The sequence below is a fragment of the Triturus cristatus genome, chromosome 2_2, assembly GCF_964204655.1.
Source record: "Triturus cristatus chromosome 2_2, aTriCri1.1, whole genome shotgun sequence".
NCBI classification, from domain to species: Eukaryota; Metazoa; Chordata; class Amphibia; order Caudata; family Salamandridae; genus Triturus; species Triturus cristatus.
The window spans coordinates 433,050,371-433,070,300 of NC_140582.1; the positions used below are offsets into that span (position 1 = coordinate 433,050,371).

At 44.0% G+C, this 19,930-nt stretch overlaps 1 protein-coding gene across 1 annotated transcript in view; it reads right to left on the bottom strand.

The window, feature by feature from the left end:
- Positions 1-19,930, bottom strand: part of LARP1B (La ribonucleoprotein 1B) — a 574,280-nt gene that overhangs the window by 198,793 nt on the left and 355,557 nt on the right. Inside the window, exons 10-11 of the mRNA XM_085643073.1 lie at positions 17,904-18,075; positions 5,189-5,340 (exon numbers count right to left, since the gene is read on the bottom strand). Coding sequence (XP_085499199.1) covers positions 5,189-5,340; positions 17,904-18,075 — 324 coding nt within the window. The remainder of the gene's footprint in view (positions 1-5,188; positions 5,341-17,903; positions 18,076-19,930) is intronic.

Here is a 19,930-nt window from a genome sequence, read left to right on the forward strand (position 1 = left end):
CTGCTGGGTCTTCTTGCAGAAAGCTGACCACCCCATTCATGTAGAGAGAGAATAGGGTGGGAGCCAAAACACAACCCTGTCGGACTAACCTATTGACAGGGATACGTTCTGCCAGTTGGTCTTGCACCCCCCATTTAACCTGGGCATAGTTCTCATGGTGTAGCCGGTCCAGCAGGTTAAGAATAAATAGGGGGGGGTGCCCATATCTTGAAGTGTCAACCACAATTTACTCCTAGGGACTAGGTCAAAGGCAGTCTTTAAATAAATAAGTGCAAGGTAAAGACAGCCCTTGCCAATCACTGCTGCTTTCCTATAGATAAGTAGCAACTGAAACACCTGGACGATTGTTACTGTCCTTGCCCTAAAGCCGGCCTGGTACTGTGAAAGGATAGCATCATTGTCTGCCTATAGCTGGATCCTTTGCAGAAGAACTCTACTGAAGACCTTCTGCAGGGCATCAATCAGACTGATGGGCCTGTAATTTAAGGGGTCGTCTCTGGCTCCTTTTTTTATAAATAGGGACCACCTGTGCACCCTTCCAAGACCCAGGGCCCCCCTGGCTATAGCATTTGCCAAAAAGAGAATAGAATGTGCCTAATTCTGAGTGTCTGCAAGAAATAGATCACCTGGTAAGCCGCCTGGTTCTGCTGCTTTGGAGGACACTATTCTACTTATAGCGGCTCTATCTCGGCCTGGCAAAAAGCTCATCATCCTTGTGGTGTCCATAGGGATCGTCTAGCTCCACAGGGGGCATGGCCTCAGGAGTTGAGTAAAGCCTCCGAAAATGGTAATTGCAGTCCTGGCCTGTGATGTGGTTGGTGACAAGCATGCTCCTGACTTACTACCTCAGGTAACTAGGGTCCAAAATAACTTGACATCCTTATCTGAGCTTGCTTCCTTATGTTGCTGCCAGGGGGATTCATCCCGTGCTATCTTTGCCTGGTTCTGAGCAGCTCTGTAGTGCTTCCTGGCAGCTTTAATCAGGGGGCAACTCGTGTCTTTGATTGCTGCGGCTAAGAGTAATCATTTGCACCTACAATCTTTTGTGTACCAAAAGTGAGGTCCTTTTAATGGCATGCTAGGCTTGTTGCCCAACTTAGGAGCTAGAAAATGTACATTAAGTCAGTCAACAGTATGAGAATGAACTATAGCTACATCAGCCAACCCATGCGCTAGTGGCTGCGGCCTGGAGCTCAAGTGTGCCTACAGCCAGGTCGTATCGTATACCTAAGATCTTGGATTCTTGCAGGGCTACCTTCTGCCATTTTAAAAATCTATTGCAAATTGAGGGGACAATCTCTCTAGTGGAGTTCAGGGGTAAGCTACTCACAAGATAGTAGGGAGCTGCCCACAGAGGGTTCGTGCTTAAGCAGAGAAAGTTGTGATCAGTCTCTGTAGTGGTGCCCACGCTCAAATCGATCAAGTCTCCCCAGAGCCTCATATCAAGGAAGATATAGTCAAAGCGGGACGGGCAGCTAGCTCTATTGTACGTATTTACACCCATTCTGTCTGTGGGTGTTCTACCATTAGCTGTCCTCAAACCAAACTCTACGATAAGGGCATTAGTTGAAGTGCTGTCTGTGTCCATCTTTTGACTGGGGGTAGGTTTAGTTAGGTGACATCCCATTTAGTATTGTCATCCTCGATTCCTAACAGATCTTCTTTATTTATTAACTAATGTCAAGAATTTAGGGAGGGGCTACAACAGTTAATCTGGGAGTGCGGCCCTTTGCATCCGCAAAAAAAGACTTTTTGAATGTACAGAACCCTATTTTGCGATTCAGTGTCCTATTACCAAATCGCAAAATGGGTTTGCGATTCAGTATTCAGAAGAGGTGTGTTAAGGGCGTCCCTTCCTAATAGCGATTTATAGTGGTATATGTGAATATTTTGCAACTGAAATGCGGTAGCAAAACATTTTACTGGGAACTACGAGTTGATGGTAACCCATTTGCAAACGGGAAGGGGTCCTGAAGGGACCCCTCCCCCTTTAGAAATGGTTGTCGAAATGTTTTTTAAGAGCAGGCAGTGGTCCGTGAGACCACTGCCTGCTCTTTAAAAAACTTTTGCTGACCTCAACATGCCACTGTAGTACATCACGGTTTACAATTTCCAAAAAAGCGAATCGCAAAAATTCGGTATTAGGTGATCGCAAACAGAAGTACAAGAGACACATGACTTTGGTTTAATATTTTGAGGTTTTAGTTAATCTAGCTGATACATGAGTTAAAAAAAATTACGAATACAATTCTATTAGATGGCTATTTCAGTGGCTAAGACCAGGATACTTGGTTATGTAGTGACGCAGTGATAATATTAATGGCTTTCTCTTAGCCTTTGAGGAAGAGAATTACGTTTTCTTGATAACTTTCAGAGTAGAACCTCATCACATTTTTGTCTATGAACTCTTAGGTGAAGGAACTGCTGTGGCCACTGGGCAAAATGGGCCAAGTAGAAAGATTTGCTAGCCGAGCTATAAATAGGAATGTAGAGGCATTTAAAAACAGTAAGGAAGTTACATTTCAAATATATTTGAAAAATGATTGTGAATCGACATCCAGTTTTTTTTTTGCCAGTGGATATTGGAGTAAGCCAGAGAAGATGGACCAGTTTATGGACAACCAGGACTGTATGAGAAAGAGAAAGTGATTAAAACAGGTCAAGGATGAAATGAATGTTTGAGTAGTGGCAGCATTTAAAGAGCATGTTATTTGGGAAGCAGGTGAGAGATCTTGGGAAGTGGAGTGAGGGGCCCATACAGTGACGTTGATCACATTTGTACAGTGGGGACCGCATCATGGTTTGGGAGAGGGATGATATTTTGTGATGAGAGGTGAAAATATCCAAAGTGGGATGAGTTTAATTAAAGAAACAAATGGTAATGGGTAAAAGAAGTCAAAGATACGAAGTCCTAAACGGTACATAAAATACTTCTGTGGCACTTACTGAAATCTGCTGTCTTCCCAATCTTGGTCCAGACAGAGCTAAAAGATCAAAGTTCACTCCATATAATGTGATTTGTTTGTGCTTACGTCATCCCTTTCTCTGATACTGAATACATTATTGAGTATGCCACATACGTACCACCGCCTTGCAAATTCATGCTGGCTAGCACATGGGAAAAACAGCCTCCGTTGCATTAGTTAGAATAACAAGGAATGCGTAAGACCAGCTAATTAAACTGGAACATAATCATAGGGGTTGTTACTAATCCATCTTCAGGCTGGTCAGAGAGAAAGTACATAACACATCATGGCCAGTTTCCTGTGTGAGGGAACAATCGGCAAGAAATAGACACAATAGTGCCTCCATAGGAGGACTTGCCCTTACCATACAGCTTGGTCGTTGTGTGAAATGACAATAGATAATAATACAGTTGAGTAGATCACATCAACATGTGCTTGCAGTGACAGAGCACTGCATTACACTAGAGCTGAACCATTGTGTTAAAAAGGCCAATTGCGTCCCAAGAGGGAAGAAACCTGGATTTCGATTACAGGAAATGAGGTGGAGTAAGACAATGATGGACAGCTTATGCTACAATACGTTGTTTTTACATAGCACTTTGTTATGTTAAAGTACACAGCATACACAGGACTCTGAGGCTGTAGTCACTTCCAGCTGAATTGTCAACAACACAGGCCACAAGCATCCAGTCCAGCAACAACTTTAAATGAACCCCAAGTGCACTTTCTAATGTCACATAGGTGATCAGGTGACACCACTGAGTAAAGATTCCGAGTGAGGTACAGGTTACAACACATCTTCTCTTTGCAGAACCAAAACAGAACTGCTGCAAAGAAACACGTTTTTAGAAAATGAAAGGAATAGCCAGCAACATGACTAAACTTTACAAAGGGTCACAATATAAATTAACATATGGAAGAAAAAACCATGAAAGCTGCACAGCATAGTTGAACATATGGAACATAAGATCGTAAAACAATTATAAGACTCCACAGTAACATGACATTTACGTCACAACATAGTCCCGAAGATATAATGGCTTACTCTTGATACTTGTGGATTTTTCCCCAAACAATAGGAGGACAATGGCTGCGTCCTGCTGGACTCAGCCATAGTGGCAGCGCCAACCTGTGCCACACGTGGCTCAGCCTTAGCCAGACACAACATACTCCATACTTCTCAACCATCCAACACCACTACATTTTTCTTGACATCAATAAGCTTCTCTTTGGCGAAAATACTCCGATCTTCATATGGGGATCCAACCTGTGTTTTTTACATAAACCATTCTCCTCACCGATCATTTCCTCTCGTATAGATTGTTTTACATCATATCACTGTTAATACTTTCTTTGAATCTTACATAAATTTGGCAAGGACACTCCAACACCCCTCCATGTCCACCCATTTTCACATTCCTCAGCCACAGGGATTAAGTTTAGATCCCTCTTGTCTTCCTTTGTAACATAAAAATAATAACACATCCGTTACACTATTCGTTGTGCAACAATGTGCCCAGAGTTTTTCATGCAGCACCTCCTTAAGAGAAGCTCTTCTTTCCAACACCAAACCACTCATTCGCTCCACAAGACCATTCGCCTGTGGTGAATAAAGAGCAGTGTGGAAATAGAAAGATCATTGAAAAATTCTTCATGTCCAGAGATGTAAACGGGACCTCAATATCTGTAATTATGGTGCTGAAAATGCCCTCACATGCAAAAGCATCACACACAAATTCCAACATTGTTCTAGTGGTGATCGAATGTAAACAACATGCTGTAATCCACTAACACCACAACATACCTTTCACAGGGTGGTAACAAATCCAACGGTCCAACAATGTCCAAGTCCAATTTACTTCATGGCTCTTTTGGTATTTTCACTGGGGAAAGAGGAACAGTTCTCACAACTTTGGATTTGTCACTGCATGCACATTGCAAGCAATTCTTAACTACCTCTTCGACCTGTTTATCCGAATTTGGCCACTAGTGATGCTCTCTCACCCTGGCTTTAGTGGGGTTCCTGCCAAGATGCCCTTCGTGATCTAAGTTTAAGATCTTGTTATGATCTTGTTCCACAATCAAATAGAAAGAACTAAGCACTCACCTCAATACAGCACCCCTTCAAGGATATTCAACTCCTCGTGTAGATTCCAAAAACTCTTGACCGTTTCAGGCATCGACTTCGAAATAGGCCACCCATTTACTACATAATCCAGTACCTGTTTCCACACATCATCCTTAGCAAGCTCATCCTCCCACTCAGTCTTGATAAGAGCTGACTCTTTGACCCAAAACACTGGAATTTTAGGGTCATCAGCAGTTGGCACAAATCTAAGGGAATCCATGACAAACTGTCTGCAGATAGGTTCTCCTTCCCGGGAAGATATTCCACACAGAACTTAAATTCTAACCGACTTTCAAACCATCTTTTGATCCTGGGAGTAGTGGCATCAATATGTTTGCATGAAAGAAACTGAAGCAAAGGTCTGTGATCACTTCCTAAAACACACAGCAAACCATTGCCACATGCCGGCCAAAGCTTCCCTTTCAATCACAAACTATCTCTCTTCTGCACTGTTCAACGACTTTGAGGCAAAAGCAATCAGCATCTCCTCACCATCCACCAACTGAAAAAGAACCTCCCCAAAACCCTTCAAGCTGGCATCCGTGGTGAGTATAGTCTTTTTGAAAACTTCAAAATGTCTTAGAGTTGACATTTTACCGATCAACTCTTTTATCTTCCTGAAGGCATCCTCACAATGTTCTGACCAACCGAAATCAGCGTTCTTCTCATGTAATACCTTTATAGGTTGCACTACCGCAGCAAAATTAGGGACGAACATCAAGTAGCAGTCCACCAATCCCAGGAAGGACATTACTTGATCATTAGCAGTGGGAGTGGGTTCCTTCTCAATGGAATTAATAGTTTTAAATGCTGGGCGCATTCCATACCCAGATACTCTGTGTCCAAAGTACGGGACTGTACTCACCCTAAATTTATTGATCACATGAGACTTCTCACAGCCAATTAGGAACCACAATTCAATCCTTTGTCTTGAAGTTTGCAGTTTGGAAACGTTTTGGAAGTTGGATTTCTCCAGTGGGACAAAGCTGCAGGCTGTAGCAAAAGAGGGCGTCAGAAGACTGGATACCATCGCTGAAATGTCCCGCTGAAAGGGATTTGCTGCTGCAGAGATGAACATAGCGGGAGCTACCTAGATGCACAGTGGGTGGATTGGGTGGCAGATCCCTGTATTCTATTCGTTCCCCAGGAGTTTTTGTTGAAAACACTTCCAAGTCCCAGCTTTTAGGGCTAGGAAGAAGCAGTACTACCAACACTACTTCCACAGGTCCAGGACCTAGGGACACCACTTTGTAGGTTAGGTCCACACTGTCTGGAGTGACAATAGGCTGGTGTCAGGTTTTTTTGTGGGTGCTGGGAGCAAGCCCGTTAAAGTCCAAGTAGGGCCGGGCAGGTCACAGCCCCACCCCATCCATCATGGCAGGTTAGCCCACTGGTTAGCAGTGGTAAAGTTCACATAGTCCTAAAGCCAATAAAAGGCATCCAGAAAAACAGGAGGGGGGAGGCAAAATGTTTACGCGGGGGGGTCTCCTGCAGAGATGTCCAGGTTCAACAGATATAAAAAAAAAAACATTAGCTTGTGAGTTTGTAGCATGAATGACTAGAACATCAGGATTGAGAGCCTGATGTTAGCAAAAGGGTCTGTTTCCTCCTTGAGACAGTATAGTCTATTCCTGGGTTGAGAGCAATGTTGAGGGTTGTGGGCTGTCATTAAGCGGCCTACTGTGAAATAGAATCTTTCTTATGGAGCATGGTTTAAACTAAACATGAACAACCTGTGTTTAGATCCTGAAGTCACTGTGGAGAAGTGTGGCTCAATGATTAGAGCGGCAGACCCTGATGCAGAGGTCTAGCCCGGGACCAGGGTTCAATTCCCTGCCTCAGCGGGTCTTGGGCTCAAAATTCCACGGACCTGATAATTCTTGCCTCGGTGCCATTCCAATCATGGAGTCCCACTCTGCAACTCTGGGCAATAGCTTGCTTAATCTCCACAACGGCCCCCACAACGCTAAGGATGCCTGGCCTCCACCTTGAGGGTGCCCAGGAGTGGACGCCTCACAGGGAAAGCCAGGATGGGTTCCACAGCGGTATTCGTACAAGCGCCTTGAGACCCTTGCGGGTGAGTAGTGCGCTATACAAGTATCAATTCTCTCTCTCTCTCTTGATTACTTTAGGATTATAGAAGTCTTTTTCCCAACAGTATTGATTCTGTAAGTGTGAGTATACCTATTATTTTTGACACTGTTTTTCATACTGGTATCCTTCATGCAGGGAACTTATTGCATGTGCATTACAGGCTTTTACAGCTTATGGACCTAAACAGAAAACTGTTACGGTGATATGCAATACGATCTGTGCTTTATTCTGCATACACTATCCTAAGCTCCTCTTTATTAAGGGAAATTAACCTGTCTGGGATAACTATGACAATACTATGCCAGTTGTGCATATGGAGTTGGTATAAATCTACATGACCCTTGTAGATATCACTGGGCATCCCATTTGGACGACTTATTCCGGGGGGGGGGTAGGGTGGACAGCCGAAGGACGACTTGTTCTGGGGGGCGGGGGGTGGTGGCAGCCAAACCACTTGTTTGCGGGTCCAGATTTCGCACTGTATAAATTACACACATACAGTTGCTCAGAAGGATAAACAATGATGTACGCATAAGAGGCTGTGCTGTGGTGGGTATATTCTTTCGCACAATCTGGGATTGTTCTGTGATATAAGTGTTGCTGGGGAAAGGGTGAAGAGCATTCCACTATGGCCACTGAAATCCCAATACAAGTCAATGCTAAAGTAAAGATTTTAAGTATTTAGGGCGATAATTGCCCATCCCTCAAATATAAAAAGCTTCCCTGTGATACTGGATTGATGGTTGTGAGACGTAACATTGCAGAGGTATGGGCCATCTGTGTAACACCACAATTGTTACATGACACTCAAACATTGACCGATGTTTGGCTACCAAAATGTTGACATATGCAGCCATGGATGATGACGTACTGTCACTTAGGGAATGGGATCGGTGGTGTGAATATCATGCACTCAACTGACCACCATATTTAAATTTGCCCACCTTATGAATTTATATTGAGGTTGCTGACAATGCTAAGTGGTGTTCTATTATGTCATGTCGGCAGCTATTTTAAGTTTTATTTTGCTTTATGAAAGAGCAATTAATAAAACTTAACTTTTTAAAAAAGAATTGGAGAATGGATTAGAGATCTTATGAGGCCCATTAGTATACCATGGCGGGGGGGACCCCGGCAGACGGGAAGACCGTCCGCCGGTTTTCCGCCGGTAGGCAATCCGCCCGAAAAGCATTTGATATGGTGGTGGTGTCTGGTAGACACCGCCATCCATATTATTATGCAGGCGGGGACCTGCCTTTTCGTGGCGGTGATGCCGCCACGGAAAGGCAGGCGATGTTTGCCATTGGGGGCCCATAGCGGGCCCCCAAGGACCCTGCGGGGTGGCGGGTGCACATGGGGGTACCTAGGTACACCCTGCAGTTCCATGCAGTTCCAGTTCCATGCACAACATGGCAGGCACCGCGCGACATGCCTTCTTGGCATGTGGCGGGCGCATCCTAATTGTAACTGCGGGACCGCCGCATACATTGTGGGCAGTCCCATTTCCCGGGGCTATGGCGGGTAGACAAAGTCCAATACTCCAAACGTGGGGCCTATGGGGCCCTTGTCTCTACGCACAGTTGCTCGCAGGTAAAAACCTTGATAATGTTCAAAATAACTTTCTTGTATGTAAACAAACCTTTTCTTGTTTGGAAAAAACTCTCTATTCCACTTTTGGTATAACGTTAAAGAATAAAACAATACTTTGTCATTAGTTCATCGCAATTTATTCATTGGATGTCCATCATTTTCTGTATGCAAATCCAAACTTTATAATAACTTTGCTTTGATAAATGCCCAATGCATTTCGAGCCGAGGGGCTCTTCTTCAGGGGCTCAGTTTCTAGTAATAAATAAACAATGAATTTGTCAATCAATATAACAATGATGTTAGAGCGTCATTTTGCAAATAAAGATATAAAAACATTATTGGTAAACAAACAGAGTTTGGTGATAAATGATGACCAGGAGTGACCAACACCGTGAGTGACTGAATAAAGTTGTGTAAAAGTGAAAGCGGGGAAAAAATAACTGGAACCTGTACCTTTTTCTTAGCGATGTGGAAGTAGATTCAAAATTGAAGATGCATTCTGGAAAAATTAGTAGAGCCGATTTTAGTATCGTCTCGAATATACATGCATCGAACTTTCAAAAGCGATTACGACAAAGTCCGCCCGTCATGCTAATGGTGCCCTATGTGTTCTTGCAGCTCTATTATTTTGGGTGAGCACTGTGAATGAAGTAGAGAACAGGACACATTATATCCCAAGATAAGACCATCAGATTCTCTGGGGAGCAACCGGCCAGCATAAACAAAGACTGCGGAGCCATTTTGACACCAAGTTAAAAAAGTGACCTCTGAGTTTTAGAATTCTACTCCCTGGATACTTTGTATACATGTACTCAATTAGTGTAAAATGTGTTTAATTACTTTGATAATTGTTCAAATCGCTGAGCAGTCGTTATATACATATTGGTGGTTATATAAATATTGGTCCTATATTTGCCACTTTTTCTATAACTTTCTCTAGTCTTGTGTACATACTAAAATCCAAAGACATTTGAAAAACATTACTTCACGGGGGTGTCTCTACTTAAATTTTGTGCCCAGAACTCTGTGGTTTCCACCACATTTCACTTTGCTCTTTAGTACCATTGATATATTTACTATTTTATTTCCAAGATTGCAGACCAACAAAATGTGTATTACAAACATTATATGGTGGGAGCAAGGGAGGCTTTAATGGCTTCAGGAAGACATTTGTACAATTGGAAGAAGGAATAGTAATCATTTTTTAATTTTTATGGTTGCTCTCTTCACAATGTAACCTTTACTTTATGGGACACTATTGCAATTTTAAATAGCTATCTGTATGTCATGTCATACATTAAGCAAACAGACTGACAATTCATAATATAATATTGGGTGACATTTATTAATTGTATTCTCCAGGAGTGCGAAGTCACATAGAAGTGGGTTTAAATCACCAGAGTCTGTGGAGATGTCATAGACGGTACGTGAGTGATTGGTGTATGCAGAATCCTTCTACCAAATACTATTCCGATCAAAGGAGATTCACTTTATAACGTGCAACACAAATAGGAGCTGAAAGAAATAGAAAAATATAGTTAGCAAAAATGTAAACACCCATACTACTTCTGCATGTAATCGCACCCTGAAAAGGCAATATGCTCACAAAACAAAACACTATGGGGCATATGTACAACCCCTTATCGCCACCACAACGTCACTTTTACCGACGTTGTGTTGGCGATAGGGACTACGCCTTATGAACAAGGCAGCGTTGAGCCACTTAACGTGGCTTAACGCTGCCTTGTACATAATGCCCCCTTTGACGCTTTGGTTAGCGTGAAAGGGGGGTGCAGTGGGTGTTGTAGTGGGCATTCCACCACAACATCCATTGTATTTGACGCTGCCTCCTATGTACAAGGGTGGCGTACATAGGAGGGAGCACCAAAATTAAGACCAGGAAAACCCTGTTCTTAAGTTGGCGAAACGAGGAGAAATGCATTATTTCTCCTCGTTTTTGCTTTTTCCATGTGTGCTGCCTTGTACAGGACACATCGAACAAGCAAAATGCCATGGTTTGTTTATGTACAGGAAGGTGTCCCTTCCTGTACATAAACAAACCTTTATTGAAAATGCCATTTTGACACTCTCATGTGTGCTACATGAAGCAGCACACATGAAAGTGACAGAATGGCATTTTAAGATTGTTTATGTTCAGGAAGGGGCACCTTCCCACACATAAACAATCCTCCCCTGCACGCACACACCCTTGCACTCTGGTGCAAGGGTGCCTGAGTTGGCACTAAGTTGCTAAACTTATCGTCATCGCAGGGGGAAACGCAAGGCTGCACCACATTCTTGTAAATATGGTCAGGGGCGTAACACAGGCCCCCGCAGCCCCGGCGGTGCGGGGGGGGGCCCAAGCTCCAGGGGGCCCCCTCAGCACAACACTCTTGCCGGAGAGCTCTTAATTGGGCCCGGAGGGGGCCCCTTCAAGTTCCTTGCAGGGAGGCCTCCTCAATTTTCGTTACGCCAGTGAATATGGTGCAGCCTTGTGTTTCAGAAGTGGTGGAGCGTGTCGTTAAGCCAAGGAGGCTAACGACATGCTCTGCCACTTCCTTGTACAAATCCCCCTATACCTGGCCATTAAGGAGTGGCTGTTTATTTTTACTTTCTGAATTTCACGGTCATGCTGACTGAGCTTGTATTACCTGTTCAAATAACTGAACATTTTATTTATATGACAAGCTTGTTTAGTTGGTTTTTCAGATACAATGAATTGTTAATGAGAGCTCACTGGATAGTCCTCATGCGGGAATCAACATGCTTGCCAATAAACCCGCTTTGTTGTGATGAGCAATCATCTGATATGCTTCCGGATGTGTAGAATAGTGCCTATTTACCATATCAGCTATCTAGAAACCGTGTCTACTGGTTATATGTTATGTTATGCAGATTTGTAGAGTACACTATCACATGGGAGGGTATACTGGTTCTGGGCAGTTGTGAGCCTAGCCAACCCCGGGCCTAGTGAGACTACTTTAAAAGTTTCTGTGGAATTCAAGAAGTGAGAAGGAGGCTATGTATAATGGTAGGCCGTTCCAAGCTTTAGGAGCGATGTAGAAGGCACTTCCACCAGATCTGGTTTTCCGTATGCGTGGGATGTGTTTAATTAGGAGTCTAGATAGCGGAGGTGTCTAGTAGTTTTGTGAAAGCAGATGCAATTGTTAGGGTATGTTCGGCCAGTGCCTTCAAAGTGTGGGTGAGGAGTTTGAATTGTGTTTGTTTTTGTATTGGGAGCCAGTGGAGCTCCTTCAGGTGTGGTTTGATGTGAGCACAGCTTGGGAGGGTGAGAGTGATTCTGGCTGCTGAATTCTGAATGGTCTGCAGCCTTCTGGTGAGTTTTTTTTGGTCCCTCATAGAGTGTGTTCCTGTAGTCCAGCTTGCTTGTGACAGGAGTATGTGTGACAGTTTTCCGGCTGCTGATTGGGAGCCATCAGAAACAAAAATATCATAAGACATTGTTGGACTTGGCCCTTTTTGCAGGGTCATCCCAGAACTTTCTGCCTTCCTCCAGTATTTTTTCGGACCTGTTGTTGGTGGCTTTAGGACTTTGGGCACCTTATCACTGCTGTTCAGTGCATGTGCTCTCTGTTGTAAACTCGGTAAGATTGGTCTACACCTGTTGGACATATTTAATTTACCTCTCAGTCTCTTGTACAATGGTATCTCATATACCCACGGCCAGTAAATTAAATGCTATTGGTGGGCTTGCAGCACTGTTTGCGCCACCCACCAAAGTGGTCTTTGAAACCTGTCTCTGCCATTGCAGGGCCTGCGCGTGCAGTTTACTGCCGCTGTGACGTGGCACAATAAGTGGTTGCCACGTCCATGACTCCCCTTTTACCACACATCAGTCACCCCTAAGGTAGGCCCTAGCTAGCCCTATGAGCAGGGTGCAGTTTAGGTAAAAGGTAGGACATGTGCCTTAAGTGTGTGGCATGTCCTGGTAGTGACAAACAGCCTATTTGGTTTCTCACTGCATGGAGGCTGCCCTCTCATAGGAATGCATTGCGGATTCCCTGATATGTGCTTCAGTGGTAATTCCTGACATGAGAGGAGTAGCGTGATCAAGTTTGGTATGTTTGGAATAGTGGTGATAAATGCTGCGTCGTGGTGTTCACAGATTTATTATCACTATTTTAGAAATGCCACTTTTAAAAGTGGGCATTTCTGTGTGCAATGTGTCTTTGTGCCTGCCTGTTGTGTATTGACTGTCTGGCCTTTGAGTGACAGGGGCTGGGGAGGTCCAGTGGCTCCAGAGGGTCTGGGTGAGTCAGTGCTAGGCTGAATAGGCCTGATCTGCATATGGAGTTGTGGGAGGAGTAGCACCTGAACCTGAATAGGGCTGTGCCTGCCTTCCACAATGATGGCTCCGCCCCCCTGTGGTGTGTCTGGGGCCAGGTCCTACACTGACAATGGAGGTTGTGGTGCACTTGAGAAGTTGTGTGCAAGTGCCCCCCAGAACCGGTTAGGACTGGGCACAGAGCCCTGTGCCAGGGGGAAGAACAAAGACACTTTGAATATAAATATTGGGCCTGTGACTCCATGTTGTTGGTGCTTACTTGGGATCTGGAAGAAGAGGACTGCTGGGCACCAGGAGGAACTGCCACTAAGGACTTCCCCTCTGTTGGAGGACTCTGTGAGCTGGCCTGCCCATGGTGATTACTGGAAAAAGCGCTGCTTGCTCCCTGTTTGGTCTTCAGGTGGGAGACAGACCTAGCGCTTGTTAGTGCCTCTGACAAACACATCCTAAAACACTGATCAGCCCGGGGTGTGGGCTCCTACTGCCGTGGAGTGCTTCTTGGTTCTGAGCTCCCCAGGCCCGAGACGCAGGCTCACTCTCTAAAAGTGCGGCAGGAGACGCCGCAAATGCCATGTTCGGGCGGAGCCTACCCCACATTCTTGTGTCAGGAGAAAGTGGGCTCTTCTTGTGAACGCGGCAGGAGCAACCACGCTGCAAACTAGAAGTCAGGCCAGTCGAAAGCCTGACCGTGGGCGGGGCTCCCTTGAAGGAAGAGGAAGCCGACGGGTGCACCCCAGTGAAGTTAAGTCCAGCCACACAGAGGGGGCTGCCAGAGGCGAGAGGAGAGCCTCACGAGCCCCAAGGACACCAGAGAGGCTGCACGGAGCAGAGTGTACTCTATGGAGATTTCGCTCAGGGTCCTACCGCAGCAGCCCATCACCCATCAGAGGAGGAGTGGGAGAGGTTGCTGCACCCTCCCTCTCTCGACCGGAGCATCCAGGTATTTCTTTCAACTCGGGCCGTGGTGGTGAAGGGCTCTGTAGTTCTGACATTGTGCAGCTGCGCCGCATGGTCGGGGCAGCTGCAGCCTTACCGGATGGTGGGGCATCTGGATTGCCAGCATTTCGGGAGCACCGTAGCGATCCCCCACATTCCTCATATTGTCACAGCTGCACCGCATACTTGCGGGCAGCTGCGTGTCTCCTGATGATTGGGAGCATGATGTACTTATAATATGTTGTCCCAGGGGGAAGTGCACTAAGGTGCCATGATGATAATACGCATATTGGACTATGCTCAGTACCGTTGTTAAGGCATATGCCTAAAATGGGCATGATGTGTTTACGAGATGTGCACTACTATAAATGTTTACTGGGGTGCACTGCTGAGGATGTGTCTATGCATAATGCGCTATGCTAAGTACCAGTATTGTGGTGTTTATGCCTAATGCTTTGTGCTAAATGCAGTATCACCAGTAGTTACTAGTTGTCTTCACTAACTGTGAGTTGTGATGTTATGACAGTGGCCCAATTGGCCCTGTGGTGTATATAATCCATGTAAAGTCATGCCTAGTGCCAGGTGCCACAGTGTAGATGTGTGATTATGCTCTAATGTATTTTATGGATAATACAAATGCTATTTGTACATAACCTTTGTCTGGAGTTTCTTTTGTGATGTGCCTAGTGTGTCGCTGCTGTGTGTGTGTGTGTGTGTTGCGCAAACACTTTACACATTGCCTCTGGGATAAGCCTGACTGCTCTACCAAGTTACCGAGGGGGTGAGCAGGGATTATCTTCAGTGTGTAACTCCCTTGCCCTGACTAGAATGGTGGTTTCTGCCTGGCATAGGCGCATGCCCTAGCCAACCAGAAATCTCATTTCTAACCAACATATTTGTGTCCTACATAATGTTTACAAAAATATCATCCTGTTGGGTGTAGATTTTTACGAATAACTCCAATAGGATGATATTTGTGAAGACGATATTTAGGACACTTGGGGGCATATGCATCAACATTAGCATTTGCGATTCCTTATTAGCGAAAAATAAGGAATCGCTAATAAGGAATAGCAAAAGGCTATGCATGTAGGAATCGCTATTCAAATAGCGATTCCTTAACATTCCTTATTACCGAATCGGTAATACCGAATCGGTAATAAGGAATACCTACCCATTCATTCCTATGGGCTTGGAGGCCCATAGGAATGAATGAAAAGCCATTCTGTATTAGCGATTCGGTATTACCGAATCGCTAATAGCTGGAGCACTTTCAAGGGTGCCAGGGTGTCAAAAGGACACCCTGTTGCACCCCTGAAAATGATATGTGCACATATGTTGCACACACACATGCTCTAAGGGCATGTGTGTGCGCAACATGAAACTTTGAAAAATGCACAAAAGTGCATTTTTCAAAGTTTTTGCAAATTACCATGCAGTTCATCTTCATGGTAATTTGCTCCCCTTATTAGCGAAATCGCTAATTTTTTAACTTTGATGCATTGCATTTAAGGAATCTCACTTTGGGATTCCTTAAATGCAATCGCTATTTAAGGAATCGGTATTTAAGGAATCCCTATTTAAAGAATCGCTATTTAAGGATTCCTTAAATACCGATTTCTGCTTTTGGGTTGATGCATTGGGATTGGGTATTTTTTACTTAATACCGGGAGCTAATAAGGAATCGGTATTTTACCGACTGGATTTTGGCTTGATGCATAAGGGTGTATATTTATGTCAGACAATATTGTTACAGGGAAATTCTAGTAACATTCTAAGTCAAGCACAGCTTAGTACGTGAGGTGCTTCATTTGAGCTGGTGGTTTCTGGTGCTCGGCACCGGCACTTAGGGGGGCATTACGATGGCGGGCAGACCGCCATATTTCACCGCCTGCCTACCATTTCCCCCCGCCATATTACGATGGTGGTGGAGACCCCGGCAGACGGAAAGACCGTCCGCCGGTTTTGCGCCGGTCGGACAGGCGACTGTGCGGAAAAGGGCTACAATATGGTGGCGGTGTCTGCAAGACACCGCCATCCATATTAGGATGCAGGCGGCAATTGGCCTTTCCATGGCGGCGATGCCGCCATGGAAAGGCATGCGGTCTTTTGTGTTGGGGGCCCGTTGCGGGCCCCCGGGGTGTTGGGGGGTGGGGATTGCACTTGGGGGGTACCCATGGTACCCCCCTACATTTGCATGCACAAGGTGGCAGGCACCGCACGGTGCCTGTCACGTTGTGAATTCAAATGCACAACATGCGTTTTTTACATTGCGACGGGTGCTGCTTGCAGCACCGCCCGCCGCAATGTAAAAAATGCAGGATGAGTCCGCCAGTGTGGCGGGCACATCCTAATGCCACTGGCGGGACCGCCGCAACTTCGGCGGTCGGTCCCTGGCTCCCTTGCGATGGCGGGCGGGCGGACACGTAATGGGCCCTAAGTTGCTAGCACCGGGTCTTATGACAGTCTGCCTAACTAGGGAGGAGCACAACACCAATTGTTCATTAATTGAATACACATTAACAATGACTAATAACTGACACCCAAGCCATTCTTACAGCTTTGCAGGCCTGGAATAGTATGAATTGTTATACTTGTTAATGTGATGTTTAGTAGTTGAGATGGTATTGTCATTGACATCCCTGGGAGAGGCAATGGCTGGTGCAAGCTGCAATGGCCTCCTGATGAGGCCTTGATGGCTTCATACACCCACATTTCATTGAATGCCAAGTCACTTGGATTCACCCTGGACTCCAACCTCATCCGCAAGGAACACATTGCCAAAAAACAAAGATTGCCTTGTACCATCTCTCTCTTCTAAAGAACGTCAAACCGTTTTTCACAGAAAGCGCCTTCAGTGCTGCTGTTCAAGCCCTAGTACTTCTGAATCTAGATGGTGGTAATGCTTTGCTTCATGGCCTCTCAGGTGCCACAGTGGCTGCCCCAAGGGCATCCTACTTGCGGTAGCATGTCTGTGCCAGGGCCTGAAGAAATATGATCCCGTCAACCCCATCCTGAAGGAATTCTAGTGGCTCCCCTTGGCAGCCTGCACTACTTTTAAAACCAGCATCAACATTCACAAAGCTTCCCAGATCAGCACCCTTACTGATCTAGCAGACAAGCTAACCATCTCTGGTGAATCTCTCCACTCCCCCAGCCAGGACACCATCAGACTCCAAACTAAGAAGTGTAAAAAGGAAAAAACAAACAACAGACATTTTCCATCTAGGCACCCAACATCTGGAACAACATCCCCAGATTCATCAGGACTTCCCCAACACTTCTCCAATTCAGGAAAGAGTTGAAGACTCGCCTCTTTAAAGTACACCAAATCACAATGCATCAACTAGCATCCACAACCCAACTTCCTTTCCTATCGCTCGCTGTCTTTATGCTTGTCTTGGTTCATCATCAACACTCCTCCGCTGTCATTTGGCTAGGATCCCGCTATAGAAATACCATATTAATACCTACATTCTATAGAACATTAGTACAGATAAACTGCTCGCATGAACCTCAAAGGTTTAGTGTTGAAAAAGGTCTTGGAGGCAGGTGCTACTGAAGGAACGGATGAAAGAAAATACAAGGAGAGAAGGATTCAGGAATGGATTCTTTGAGGAAGTAGTGTTTTAGAAGCAGGTGCTTATTCAGCAAGTGTTTTATGAAGGGACAGGAGGGAGCTTCTGTGATTTCTCTATTTTTTTCTAGATTTAAGGCCCAAATCTCTTTAAAACACAACTAATACTCATTACTTATTTTAATGATTTTAGTTTTTTACATAATTGCAACATTATTTAGTACAAATCATGTACAAGGCAGTTTGTAAAGCTAATCAAACAAATGCATATTCTGTTCCAATATGTAAAATAAAAGCATATCTTACCTTTATGTGACATTGATGCTTTCCCTGGTATGAATTCTCGACAGTTAATAAATTGAGAAAAGTCTGTTCTTGTAGCCTCTTGTGGTGAGCAAGGAATTGGCCACTTCTCTGGCTCAAATTTCTTTCTTATCTTGTAGTCAACTATTTCTACCACTGAACTATTGCTTAAGGCCTGAACAAGAAAAACAAATATATATTCAGATTGTTTGCTTGGTGCATACAAGGGGCTATGCTTTCAGTATTTAAATGTGTAGAAAACAACTCCAGACAAAGTAGGAAGGAAAATACTACTGCTCAATTATCTACAATGACAACACAACAAACATATTGAGATTGATGCCTAAAGGATTTAATTGTGGTATTATTACCTAATTGTGCCAGTGTCACTCATTGTAACCCACATTACCCTAACTATTGCACTATGAATTATCCCCCAAAGCAAATATTTTCCAAATTTCCTTACTCTCACGGTAAGGAGAGAAACTGCAAGCACGACATAATGCAGGCTTAAAATGCACCTCTCCAAGCAACTCCTTCCTTAGCTTCCCTGAGTCATTCTAGATCTTTTTGTATCTGTAGTCCTCTATTATTTAGTGGTCTGATGTTTTATGTATTTATTGTGTCCTCTGCAAAACTACCAAGTGCACCAGTGGCTAGGGATACGCTATATCAATACTATAAATAAATACTATAAACAAATAAATGATTATAACATTACAATTAGGAGTAATGCATCACCGCCCCCATTCTTCATTCTGAAACGGCAGCCATTTACAGCACAGGTATATATTTTACTCACCTTTTACGTGTGCTATGTATATAGTTTTTGGCTGGTGAAAACGCAGCACCCAGAGAAACCAAATAGCATGAAAATTAGATTTTACATGGACTCCATATTGATGTCACCTCTGATAGTATGGGTCTTGTGCAACTCATACTACAATATATCAGCAAGTGGGAAATTATTTTCACTTTATATAGGAAGGACTTTGGGATGCAGTCTATCACATTTGTAACATCTTCCATACTTTTCTTCACTAGACATCTGCAGATCTGCCATAATAACCTCTCTGCATACAACCGTAAGAAAATGATATGTGAATTCTGAAGACAATATTGTGATACCGTAGTACAACAGAGCAGAACCCAATTGTACTATATGTTAGGTTTTAGTTTGCCTCTTATCTAACTATTCTTTGAGTTGGTGCAATTGTGGTAACCGCTTAAAAAATATAAAGCTTTATATGTGTTGCCTATTTGGAAAAAAAAGTTAATACAATGTTATTCTAAACAAGGTTTGAAGCTCCCTCTTATTTCTCTTTTCCTAGTTTCTCTTCAACTACAACTATCATTCTACACTTTCCTATTTGAGGCTTGTCTTTAAGAGGCCTGCAGCAAAGATGGCCCAAGACTTCTTAATAGTGCTAATGCTAAGGTACAGATGTCTGTTGCTGATTTCCTTTGGTGATCATATTGGCCTCTCCTCTTTGGTGTTTACCTAAAAATGAGTTAATATAAAAAGAATATATTTAAAACTAAGATACAGACGTTTAGAAATGATTGATGGACCCATTTCAAAAGACCTAAATTATAGCATTGTTTAAAACATTTTGCATAGTACCTTGAGTAACAGTGAAACAGCTGAGATCTTGTCTAACATTAAAGGATATTTCAAAGATAATAGAATTTGAAGGGCCATCTTGTCTTTTTTTAATGATGGAAACTTACAGCTATCTCTGGATTCCTTTTATTCATATGTGAAGAAATATCACCAGTGTGCACTCTATCTACTAGTGTAAAACTGAAATATTTTGCACTTAAATAACCTGAAGGCATCAAATGAGAATTATGATTCCATGCAACCCTACAGGTGCTGTAGATTCCATAACTTGCTTTTTGTTAAACGATTAATGTGGGTAAACATCTAAATGTAGAGTTAAGAATTTCAGAACGTAGGTCTTAGGATCTCCTTTTCGTCCTCTGTCGCGGAAATGCCAGCCAGAAGATAGAGACAGTGCTGTGTCCCA